Raw genomic sequence first — 13,760 nt, 5'->3', positions numbered from 1 at the left:
CTAACAGATTTGTAAGTAATTAGTTAATTCTAAATCAGTATCTAGTTATATAAGTTGCTTAGAGAAATTACTAATATACCATTTCCTATTTTACCACCCCCAGGTTACTTTGATCTTCAGTTATTAGCTTTACTTGTGAAAAGGCTATTGTAAATAGATGGTAGTCTGTTTATTAGCAGGTTCTTTACAACATTTTCTTTGTTTTTGTTTCCCTCTCTTGATATGCTTTATATACATTCTTGATTATCTCATACAATAGGCATAGCAGGAAGCTTTATCAATATTTTTTAATGTTTGTGTTTCACACAAATTCCTCGCTACTTTAATTTTACAGAAATCCCGGATAAAACAGAACGTCTTCATGCACTGAAAGAAATTGTTAAGAAATTTCATCCCGTTAACTATGATGTATTCAGATATGTAATAACACATCTAAACAGGTATTTTTATTTTTCGTTTTTGCAAATAAAATGCACTACAGATTTCAAACACGTAACTTTATAAATTGGGTAATCATAAAATAGAGAAAGATTAATTTAAACATGCAGTTCAATTTTGGTTCTCTAAATTATTTTTTCTGTATTTTTAAAATAGATTTTTCATCAACTTGTTTAAAGAAAGGTATATGACCCTTTTAGTATCTAACATGATTATATAAATAATAAGTGTGGTGAGTACTTTTTTTTTTGTCATTGCTGTTCTTTAACAATTCTCTTCTATAGAATCTTAGAATTTTAGTTATGAAATGACACTTAGATAATTAACCAGATCAACTTGTTTGAAGTTGGAAAGGTTGAGGTTTAAAGAGAGAAATCATATGCTCAAGTGACACATCTTATAACTAGAATCCAAGTTTTATTAAGTGGTTTAATTGCCTCTTCTTTTGTATTGTGTCTCTTTTGTGTATCTTGCTTGTTTTGTTTGGATATTCTTCATAGTGGAATTTTATTAGAAACTTGAATTCATATCACTATCCACCTTGACTGTTACTGAAATGCAGGACATTAATCCTATATCAAAAGCCTTAAATATGTTAAGCTTCAAGTTTATACTTTTTTCTATAAAGATACTCTTCCCAACACCATTTCTTAAATGAAAGGCAATATTAATATTGTATAATAGCGTAAAGCTCAAGACTGTGGAATTAAATAGGCTTGGTTTTGAAACATTTTTAGTTCTGTGGCTTTGGACAAATACTTCACCCTGCCTAAGTCTTGATTTTTCTCAACTATAAGAATGAGAAGAATAATAGCTCACAAAGTTGTTATTGAGACTGAATAGAATCATTAGTATTTGTACTACTTTTTTCAAAAGTCTACTCTTCACAGTATTTTCTACTAACATTTTAACGAACTGAGGTTTGGTTTTTTTAACTAATAATGTCAGTGTCCAAAACAAATACATTTTAGTCTGTACCTCTTAAAAGAGAGTATTAAGCAGTGTTTAAAGTTTTTTTGTTGTTATTAATGTAGCATAAAATTATATTAGCACTTGTAGTAACTCTTCTCTGGGGTCTCCCTCTGTGAGAAAATACCAACATACATAGTATTGCAGTATAATTAGTGGAATTTCCTCTTGAAAATTACCATGCAACGTGGTTCATGATTTAACAGATGTGTACAGGGTACTACAGGAGACCTTACCCAATATGGAATGTAGGGATGGTATATGAACATATTATTGTATTGCCTGATTAAAGTGCTGAAACAAGAATTGGACTTTATTAAAAACAATAGGGAAAAGAGAGAAAGGGAAGAGCATATGCAAAGAATCACAGTGCTAGCCCACCATCAATGTTATATTAAGACACTTAACTGTGTTTGACTCCAGTGATACAACAGTTAATGACAGGCATATTTGGCATGTTGAGGAACAGCAAAAAGGTCTGTGTGGTTTGAGCAGAGTGAAGGATAGGGCAGTACTACCCAGAGTTTAGCCTATTGATTAGCTTTAGTCCTCAAAATATTTTACTGACAAGGAGGTTGCTTTCATGTCTATCACTAAGTGCACTGTTGAGTTCAGCTGACATTTGTGGGCGGGGGGGGGGGGGGGGAGCAAGACTTTGTCAATGAAAAACGCATTGCATGATTGTTACTCTGAATGGTATGGGGAGCCACTAGAGAGTAGAACAGAGAAATAGTATCATCAGACTTAAATTTTAGAACAAACACTCAACTAGTGATTATAATGGATGTACTCTTTGTGCCAGGTACTCTTGTAAATGCTATACAGACATAGCAGTAAATAAAATAATCACATTTCATGGAGCTTTACATTCCAGTATAGGAAATAAACGATAAATATATGTTGGGTGATTGACAGATTGCAAAAATTAATCCATGGAGCTGTTCTTTGGATGTATTTTCTCTCACCTTCCATATTCAGTGAGTTATTGTGTCAAATTAGTTTTTTCTCCTGATTAGTTTTCCTTTTCATTCCTCTGCCACTGCTTTAGTTTAAATTTTATCATTTCTCATTTAGGAAACTCTAGTTTGTCATTGAGCTCTCTTTCTGCCTATTTTTCTTCTTGATTCTCCCTTGATCCTGATGCCAGAATGATCCTTCTAAAAGCTCTTTGTGTAAAGATCACTTACATCCTAAAGGAAAAAAATCTAAATTGTTTATCATTAAGTGGCCTAGTTCTAACTTACTCTGTTAAATCTCCTTTCCTTTTCCACCGTGCAACACCAAGTGCCACTGTATTAATATTAAACTAATAGGACTTAACTGAAAGTATCAATTTGTGCCTGGTCCCTTATCACATCTTAACATGACTGCCTCAGTCTTTCTCAAAATTCAGTCCTCAAAGCAGCAGCATCAGCATCACCTGGGAACTTGTTAGGAATGCCAATTATCAGGCCCCACCCCAGACATAATTATCAATCTGTGTTTTAACAGGCCCTCCAGGAGGTTCTGATACACACTGAGAATCACTGGGGGCGGGGGTTGGTTTGTTTGTTTTTTATGGAAGTATGGTTGATTTACAATGTCATATTAGTTTTCAGGTGTACAGCAAAGTGATTCAGTTATATATATTCTTTTTTTAGATTCTTTTCCATTATAGGTTATTAAAAGCTATTGAATATATTTCCTGTGCTATACAGTATTGTTTATCTATTTTATATATAGTAGTGTTTATCTGTTAATCCCAAACTCCTCATTTATCCCCCACACACCCTTTCACTTTTGGTAACCATAGGTTTGTTTTTTGTGTCTGTGAGAATCTGTTTCTGTTTTGTAAATAAGTTCATTTGTATCTTTTTTTTTTTTTTTTAGATTCCACATATAAGTGATATCATATGGTATTTATCTTTCTCTTTCTGCCTTACTTTGCTTAAAATGATAATCTCTAGGTCCATCCATGTAGCTGCAAATGGCATTATTTCATTCTTTTTTGTGGCTGAGCAATATACCATTGTGTGTGTGTGTGTGTGTGTGTGTGTGTGTGTGTGTGTGTGTGTATGTATATATACCATATCTTCCATATACCACATCTTGTAAGTAGTGCTTCTGTGAACATTGGGGTGCATATATCATTTCAAATTAGAGCTTTCATCTTTTCTGGATATATGCCCAGGAGTGGGATTGCTGGATCATATGGCAACTCTATTTTTCGTTTTTTAAGAAACCACCATACTGTTCTCCATAGTGGCTGCACCAATTTACATTCCCAACAACAGTGTAGGAGGGTTCCCTTTTCTCCACAGCCTCTGCAGCATTTATTATTTGTAGACTTTTTGATGGTGGCCATTCTGAGCAGTCTGTGATGGTATCTCGTTATAGTTTTGATTTGCATTTCTCTAATAACTAGTGATGTTGAATATCTTTTCATGTGCCTGTTGACCATCTATATGTCATCTTTGGAGAAATGTCTATTTAGGTCTTCTGCCCATTTTTTGATTAGGTTGTTTGTTTTTTGATACTGAGCTGTTTGTGTATTCGGAAATTAACCCCTTGTCAGTCACATCCTTTGCAAATATTTTCTCTCCGTAGGTTGTCTTTTCATTTTGTTTATGGTTTCCTTTGCTATGCAAAAGCTTATAAGTTTGATTTGGTCCCAGTTGTTTATTTTTGCTTTTATTTTTGTTGCCTTGGGAGACTGACCTGAGAAAACATTGCTACGATTTATGTCAGAGAATGTTTTCCCTATGTTCGTTAGGGGTTTTATGGTGTCATGTCTTATATTTAAATTTTTAAGCCATTTCGAATTTATTTTTGTATACGATGTGAGAGTGTTCTAACTTCATTGATTTACATACTGCTGTCCAACTTTTCCAACATCATTTGCTGAAGGGACTGTGTTTTCTCCATTGTATATTCTTGCCTCCTTTGTCAAAGATTAATTGACCATAGGTGTGTGGGTTTGTTTCTGGGCGCTCTCTTGTGTTCCAGTGATCCATATGTCTGATTTTGTGCCAGTACCACGCTGTTTTGATTACTATAGCTTTGTAGTATTTGAGAACCACTGTTTTGACTAAATTACTCTTTCTTCCTACTGTTTTACTAACACCCATCACCCTTGGCTCAACTCAGACATTACCTCTTTAAGGACCCTGACCACTGTCATCTAACTGATTTGCTACCTTTCCTTTGTACTTTTTGACTCAACAATTAGATTTGATGTCCATATTCATGTCTTTCAAATCTATGGGTATTTTCAGAACCTATACTTGACTACCACATAGACACACCGGACTGGGCCCCTCTCTATACACTATATTTTAACAGAGGTTGACTTTATTCTGAATATTCTAATTTAGTCTCTTAACAAATGGTAATAACTTTTACCACAGAACACATGTTTTTAGAGCACTTATTTTACCTCAGATGAGCAACTCCTGTGTTTGGGGGTGTGGGTCCTTTGGTTTAGATTTTTAATTTTTTGATATACAAATTCAAATAAAAAATTTTCCTGCTACCTTGCATATTGGGCTGTTTCTTCATGTGTGAATGAGAGGATTGGATAAAATACCTAAAATTTCCTCCCAATTTAATAATTTTGAGTTAAAATTCAAGATTTGCTTCTTATGTTTCTTGCTTATTACAGACAATGGTAGTAGTGCTTGCTCACATATTTAAAAGACTGGATGCAAAATAGTTAACATATGGTCATTTGTAAATTATTTATTGTCAGATCAAAAGAATTTTAAGGTAGAATTTGCTCTGTGAACTGTTGTCATTGAAATTAAATTTGTAACGATGTACAAGTTAGTTAATGATTAAAAAGATTGTTTTTTGGAATACTAGAAACTTGAGTTTTTTGAAAGTTGAAAAGTCTCCCAGTTGGAGGATATGATAGTTTTTCCAAAGTAAAAACCATCTTTGGTTCTCATAAGGAATGGATTTTACTGCTTTTTTCTGTTATTAGAATGTAGTTGAACATGGAATGCACAAGCAGGAAAATGTTTTAAATTTGAAGTTAAGATTTTTAAAAAAGGTAAAACCAAATCATCTGAAATAATATCCAGCTCTCAGATTCTTTAATTGCATTGAGTTTTGACTGGTTTCTAATTGTTTTTTTCCTATCATAATTTCAGGGTCAGTCAGCATAATAAAGTCAACCTAATGACAGCAGACAACTTATCCATCTGTTTTTGGCCAACTTTGATGAGACCTGATTTTGAAAATCGAGAGTTTCTGTCTACCACCAAGATCCATCAATCTGTTGTTGAAACATTCATTCAACAGTGTCAATTTTTCTTTTACAATGGAGAAATTGTGGAAACTGCGAACACTGTGGCTCCTCCACCACCTTCAAACCCAGGACAGTTGGTGGAACCAATGGTACCGCTTCAGTTACCACCACCATTGCAACCTCAGCTGATACAACCACAGTTACAGACGGATCCTCTTGGTATTATATAAGTAGGAAGTGATTGCAGACAGCCTGAAATTGGACAAAAGCAAATCTAGGCATGCATGTTTCAGGGTTCAGTAGTATACTTCATGTTTCTTACAGATAATTCACATTCAAAATAATGAAACATTTTCTCTTTGAACTATATGGTATTCCTTATTCATTTATATTACAAATCTAAGACCATGTGATAAGCATGACTGGAGAGGTTTAATTTTTATAAACAAAAATAGCTATAAAATACAAAGCTGCTGTTGCATGCAACCTTATTGCAATCAGTATATCATTCCTGTGGCATTTTCTGTCACATTATATTGTGAATAAAATTTTTCTATAGAAATTAAATGATTTAAAAACTCACGTATATGAAACATTTAATGCTTTCCAGCCTGCTTTATGGCTGGTTTTGTTATTTGATGTGCTAATTTGAGCAACTTAATTTACTTTTATCAGTCTGTATAGATAACTAAAAGCCCAGTTAAGTATTTTATAATTTCAGGCTACTTATGCCATGCTTGGGATGTTGTTTGAAAGAAAGAAAAGTACACTTAACATATTTCTGCACCTTCATCTTCTAAGTAAACCTGTGGATGATCTGATGGGGGTAAATGGATATATTTCTTGTACACACATACCAAGGACATGCTTGTGGCTAAAGTGAGTTGATAATGTTGTGCAAAGGATAGTTGTCACCAACTCATTTCTTTATAGTCCATGATGAAACAAACATCTTGTATACTGTTAATTCTGTAAACAGATGCATGTTCAAAAGATCTATTATGGTCTTGTAATCTTAATCTAATATATTTTAGATATTTTAATTTTTTCCCTCTTGGGAAATACATTTAGTATAGTGTAGAAAATACTTCATGACATTTTCATATAAGGTTATATAACTTTTCATACATAAACATGAAATTTGTTGTAGAAAATTCTTTAAACCAAACATTTTAATCTAGGACTTCAATTTAAATCTGTCCCTTGAATCTATTTTTATGTGGCCCTTAAAAACATATCCAAAAATCCATTGCTAATATAGCAATAAAAATACTTTGGGTACTGACAGCCTCTTTGGAGTATGTATATATAAAGTTGCATACTTGTATTCATATTCTTTTCTGTGATATGTTGTACTAAAATCCAAAGTGGCTTTTGCACCATTTTTTAAACCAATTTTTTCCTTTGATGTTGGTACCAGATTTGCTGTAAATGACTGCTGCTTTGGAGGTTAAACATTTCGTTAGTGAAGTTACAACCAGAACACGAAATTATGGATAACATTTTCAGAATAAGTGGCATAGGTAAATTTTGTTAGGCTTTATTCAAAATTTGTTCATTATCAAATGATGCCGGTTTTTTCCCCAGAAAGGGAAAAAATGGTTTTTTTTGTTGCTAGGTTATATTTTGTGTAGTAAAGAAAAAATTCTTTGGTCCACATTGTAATCTTCATACTGCAATTTTAAGGTTGTCTTATGTGTACTGTAGTAAATAGATGATTTTGAGATTTGAGGCTCCTAAGAGTTTGATTTACTCCATTTTTTCCTAAAATAAATATTGTCTTTCCCAACTGTTATGTCCTAGGTATTGTACTTCTAATTTTAACTTCAGAATCAAGATGTTGACATGAACCAGGCTGCTGTTGAAGTACATGTATATTATAAATTATCTTATTTGTGTTATACTCTTACATGTTATTATCTTTTCTAAGAAAACAAAGTCCCTATTATTCCTATTGCAAAGCACACAGGAATTAAGAAAGTACAGTAATTTTTAAAAAGAAAAATCTGGTAAATGTAGTATTCTTAACTTGTTCTATATTACTTATACCTATTGTCTATATAGCTTTAATTTATAGCTGTCAGTTTAACATCGGCATGTCTGGCAAAGAAAATTAAACTTTAAGAGTTTTATAAACTGTTTCTAGGTTGCTAAAGAATTTATTTTTCTACTATATATGGTATAGACAAAGCTCAAAACTATGTACAGGAAAAAAGCCTGACTATTTCTTTTGGAAGTAGGCTGAAAAGAGAATTTTCAGAACTGTTCATGTCTTCAGTTCATTTGGTCATAACTTTGCTATTGTAATATGTGAATCCCAGTTTATTTAAGCTATTCTCTTTTATACTGTGTTAATTTAACTTTCATGTGCATTTAGTACAACTTTTGTTATTGAAACTAGCATTTACCATTTTCCACATTTACTACCTTACACCTTCCCAAAAATTTATCTCCACTTTTCTATGCATTCTATAATTGATTTGAAAAGCTTCATAGTGGGTCATTTAAAATTCTACTTTTGGTTCACTTAACAGATAGGTTACAGTTAATCGAAAATTAAAATACGGTTTAAAGCTCAGTCTGTTACACTGAATTGATTGCGTTTGTTTTTGCCAAGGGTTTAGATATGTTTTTAAATATTAGAAAAATAATGCTAAAAACAAAATAATATGATTAAACTTTTTTCTGGTAAGTTACTGGAAGGTTTCACTGTTTAGGGAACTATCATATATGAAACTTCTTAAAGGATGAAAAGAATATTAGGTAGTCTCGTAATTATGCGTAAACATTAAGGCATTATATTTTACAGTTTTAAATAAAATTCCATCTACACACATGTTGCCATCGTTTCATTTAAGCTTCAGTGCTTGTAATTATTACAGTATTGTACTTAACAGTATCTAGATTAGCAATATAAAGAAGCGTAGTGGAATTCTCAAATTTTCAGTAGATATATGGGAAGTCAAATTCTATTCAACAAACACTTATTAGGATATACAATTAATTTTAGAACAAAATTCCAGGCACAACATATTTTCATTTGAAATGGTATTTGTTAGTACTGCTTATTTTTCCAACATTTACAATGTAAATAATGTAGGTAGCAGCAATCTAACTTAGCCAAAAAGCAGCTTTTATTTTCCATACTGTATGTAAATAATGTAGACTTTTTTTTTGAGGTACTGCAGTTTAATTTCTAATATCTCTTAGATAGGAACAAAAAGGAACAATTGGAATAAGAACTTAGGCCTTAGCTTCCATGTGATTTTTAGTTTTTTATACAGTAATAATTGTGATGCTATTTGTCAACTGGATATAAATATATATATATAATTTTAAAAAGTCAAAAGTGCTTTGTTTCTTCGTTTATAATTAATGTAATTTTGTGCTTCACCAACAGGATGCTGCAGTAAATTAAATATCAGTGAAGCTTCTTCTGTATGAAGAATGCTGTGAATAAAACATTAAGAAGCTGTGTAATTTTAAGTTATAGTTGCCTCTAATTTTACCATTTTATTAGTAAAAATCAACTAATATTTTTTCATAAAATAGGAAAATGTTTTTAAAATTGTGATGAAAATTTTATTAGGGAAGTGTATTATTGAGCTTTTACTGTACCCATGAGAGGAGATCTAAAATTTATTCTGGATGTATACATACAGATGAAAATTAATTTTTAAACGTTTAGGAAAACAGGATTGCACAGATTTCTAAGACTCAAATGTTACCTGGAATTTCGAGCTGTGGCTAGACATATTTTGAGCCACTGAAAATATTTTGAAGGCTATTCTAGTTTATAGCAGAGGTGCTAACGTTGAACAACAATATTTTTATTTTCTTCATGGTTTATGAATATTAAGTCAAACTTCTATAGGTATATGTTGTCAGATTCTATGGATCTGGTGAGGTCAGTTTGACCTGAATCATTGTATTTGTTTATCTTGAGTTTAATCCTTTTAATTAAGTTCCTTAATTCTTAGGCTGAACAATTTCTGATTTGTTTCAGAACTTTATGGGACACTTAAAATTTTTTATTGTGTCTGAACTGTTAAAGTTCTTAGCATTTTCAATTTATCAAATGTCTGAAAATAAAATTTTCTAAGGTTTAATAAGGGAAGGAACTACTCTTCAAAATTGATTTGTTATGGTAGGATTTGTGTGTAGTTGAGAAGACTGTACAAGCATTAATGACATCTCATATCCAATATCCAGTCATTAGATGTGATCTTTAAAGCAGTTAAAAATCTACTAACTAAGGAACTTTGGGAATATCCACTATTCAGTTGGTCCTCATCATCATCCTATAAGCATGAGTCCATTTTTTTTTCCCTTACAATATTAGTTTTAACTCTTGGGGTGTGTTTGGGGGGTGGCACTGGGTGGGAAGGATCCACAGTTCTCACATTGTTTAAGTCTTAAAATGTTCAATATTAGTCTGTAGAAATTTTGCAGGCAGTAGGAATGATTTTGAAAAGCTAATCAATGGTAGTCAAAGGTAGGATTTCAGTTATAACTAAGTTTAATGTATAAAATTATAAACCTTGAAATTAATGCAGTGCTGGCAGTTCTGGTTTATTTTTTACTCATCATTAGAAGAGTGCCAAGACCTGCAGTATACGCACTTCTGCTGTAAGTAGTTGTCAAGGAATTTGTACTTTAGAAACGACCTAATACTTGTTTATTCCCACAGTATAGTTTTTCTATTCAGCTTTATTTGCCTCATAAAAATTCATAAATTTATTATGGACTATTTAATAATGGCTTTCTTGTTCTAATAGTTTATCTGATACTTAGTTAAGATTCCCTTAGTGTTAAAACCTATTTTTTCAACTTTCTATTTTGTGTTAAATCTTATTCCAGCACAAGTGATGTTGGATTAGCAATTGATATATTTACTAATTGCTTTACTAATTCATCAAACTTAGTTATGTATCTGTATTCACCAGATCATTTTCTTTTTTTTCTGTCATCTATTTTATACATAGTATCAGTAATGTATATATTATTGATATATATATATACACACACACCCAGATCATTTTCTTATGACCTTGAACTAAATGTTCTGTCCTAACTATTTAGTATTTTTTAGGTCCTTACCAGTTTTTTTTTTTTTTTTTTTTTTGTTGGTACGCGGGCCTTTCACTGTTGTGGCCTCTCCCATTGCGGAGCACAGGCTCCGGACGCGCAGGCTCAGTGGCCATGGCTCACGGGCCCAGCCACTCTGCGGCATGTGGGATCTTCCCGGACCGGGGCACAAACCCGTGTCCCCTGCATCGGCAGGCAGACTCTCAACCACTGCACCACCAGGGAAGCCCCCCCTTACCAGTTTTTAAACTATCTTATCAGTTTCAAATTTGGAGCTCTTAGTTTCCCTTATCTCTAGATTCTTGGTATTTCATTTTATCCAAATAAATGTCTTTGTAGGCTTAGTTGCTCCACGGCATGTGGTATCTTCCCGGACCAGGGCTTGAAACGTGTCCTCTGCATTGGCAGGCGGATTCTTAATCACTGCGTCACCAGGCAAGTCACTATCCAATTCTTCATTGCAAAATGACTTGTAAGTTACTTTAAAATCCACTTAGATAATTATGATCATGGTGAGCAAACTTTTTGGTGAAAGGACAGACAGTAGATGTCTTAGACTTTGTAGGTCATGCAGTCTCTGGCACTACTCAACTCTGCTGTGGTGCAAAAATAACCAGAACAATATAGAAATAAATTAACATGACTGCCTTCTAATAAAACTGTGTTTATAAAAAAAAAAGGCAACAGGCTGGATTTGGTCCACAGAGCTGAGTTGATTGATCCCTGCCTCAGATGGTTAGTAGAATTAGGATCTTCCAAGTTTTATCCATGTGGAATAATGTATGATAGAGTAACACAAAGTAATGTAGGTCAAAGTAAAATTCTATGAAGGATGATGACAGTTGCCCGCTGTTCATGCTGCCTTTTTTCCCAAAGGGGATCATCTTTTTTTAGTCGTAAGTAATGAGAGCTATGTGGAATAGTTTTTTGAAAGATCATAATAAATTATTAAAACGTTGCATCTAGAAGGTAGGAATGATGATATAATTTTATACATCAGAACTGAATTGCTTTCATAGCTTTATTTCTCTTCTTAAGGATAAAGCAATATTTTTGAGGGCAGTAATTGCCATCTCCACACACTATATATTAATCATATATAATCATACATATAATAAATATGTCAATAAGTTGTTACATAGGTTAATGAAGTGGTTAATATTTTTAAACTGCTAACCCTAAAATAAAATCATGTCCATATGGATCTAGAAGTATGTGACCATCATTTAATGGATCATCTCTTCAAACTGTAGATCTCTACTTCTGAAATCTTTTTGGTTGTTTTTAGTCTATATTTAAGTGCTATATGAAGCTTATAATGGCAAATCGTAATAGATTCATACTTAAATTCAAACAAGTTCCTTCAGGTAAAAATAACCTTTCTCAAGTTTTAAGAATGTGCTGGCCTTTGAGTGTTTTTCTGTTTATAGCAATGGTTTCCATACATCAGAATCACTTGTGGGAGCTTTTTAAGAATCAGGCTATCCAGAAGCTAGCCAACTATACAAATCTCTGAAGTGCAAGTGTAACAGATTTATTCCCGGTCATGTGCTTTTGTATTCCATCTAGGGAGGACAAAATGGAGTTTCCAGAAGAAAAATTTCATATGGTAAGGGTTAATTACATAGAAAAAGCCTTGGTATTCAAATTTAAACTCATAACTATATCATGTAGGCTTGATAGTTACTGAGCAATTTTATAATCATCCATTGTAATAATCTAGTTAAAACTAAGCTTTTTAATGGCAGAGATCTGGGCTTGTTAGTAAGGAAATTTTAATGTTATTTCCTAGAAAATTCAAGTATTTACAATTCCTTCTTCCCCTTTTTGTGAATAAAAGGGTTCTATCAAAGAAATAGAGAGGAAAATGATAATAAAGGGAATAGGGCAAGGAATTGGAGGAAAAAGAGTAATTTGTACTATAGAACGTTTTTTAGTGTTCTAACTTTATACATCCTGAATTTTCCAAAGTCGTCATTTTCATTTTTATACCACTTTAATATTTGCCTTACAAACGATGTAGAGGTTCTATTTTCAATGGGATGTAGTAGGTCACAGCAGGTAAAACTACACCATCTAACATATAAAAAAGCAAGATAATTTTCGAAGGCCATATTTTTAAAGGCATCAGTGTGATATGGAAATGACTGACTCTAAAATAGACTTCAGTCTGACAGAGGGGAGAACTATTCAGAGGTTAGTGGAAGATCAAAAACCTTTTTTTTTTTTTTTTTATCTCCCTGATTTCCTTTGCAGTATCAGGGCATAGTCTGGGGATCTGGATTTGGCCCAGGCAGAGGGCCATGTTAAGGGAAAAAGAAACCAGCTATGCTTTTAATGATTGCATAGGGCTGGAGTTACAAAATTGGAGGTTTGAAAGAATAGCCAGTCTTCCTGTCAAGATATTAAATATTGTAGCTTAGAAAGGCTAAAAAAGCTAAGCGGAACATTTCTGACAGGCAGAGCTGAATCCCTTGCAGATTTCTGTACCTCAGAAATGTAATAAGTGGGTTTTTTTGAGAATTCTTTAGGAGGTAGCTGAGCAGCTGAGCAATACTTCTGATGGCCTCCTGTAGGCATAGGTGGGTTTTGAGTTTGGGGGTAATTTACACAGCAATAGCACATCAAAGCACAATTGCACATCAAAGTTCAGAGTGGGGGTATACTTTATGAATGCAGTGATTGTGCATTTCCTTCACTTCCAAGTCACAGTTCCAAGTGTAACAAAATTCACACAGAGTGATATCATATATGTGTACTGAGTGAGAAAGCACTAAGTGCTAGAGTAAATCTCAGTAAATGTCAGAAAACTCCCTGTAATGAAAAATTATATTTGTACCAGATAAGAGAGAGCCTTTGTAAAGAAATCTTTAAAATACATGTCAGAGAACCTGTACTAGACAGAAATTGTATGAGTGTGCTGACTGTGGTAGCTCCTTTAGGAAATATCACAGAAGCAGTGGAATCCAGTGGCTGCTGGACTCAAAAGGGAAAGAAACTGTGTGAGAAACTCTGTGTGTGTGTGTGTGTGTGTGTG

General features: G+C 33.1%; 1 protein-coding gene across 1 annotated transcript in view; it reads left to right on the top strand.

The window, feature by feature from the left end:
- Window positions 1-5,865, top strand: part of ARHGAP5 (Rho GTPase activating protein 5) — a 58,485-nt gene extending 52,620 nt beyond the window's left edge. The window contains exons 5-6 of the mRNA XM_065872191.1: window positions 335-440; window positions 5,538-5,865. Coding sequence (XP_065728263.1) covers window positions 335-440; window positions 5,538-5,865 — 434 coding nt within the window. The remainder of the gene's footprint in view (window positions 1-334; window positions 441-5,537) is intronic.
- Window positions 5,866-13,760: the final 7,895 nt, after the last annotated feature.

This window comes from Phocoena phocoena, chromosome 2 (assembly GCF_963924675.1).
Source record: "Phocoena phocoena chromosome 2, mPhoPho1.1, whole genome shotgun sequence".
NCBI classification, from domain to species: Eukaryota; Metazoa; Chordata; class Mammalia; order Artiodactyla; family Phocoenidae; genus Phocoena; species Phocoena phocoena.
Note: the sequence above shows the minus strand (reverse complement) of the source record. Positions and strands in the feature narration are given on the sequence as shown.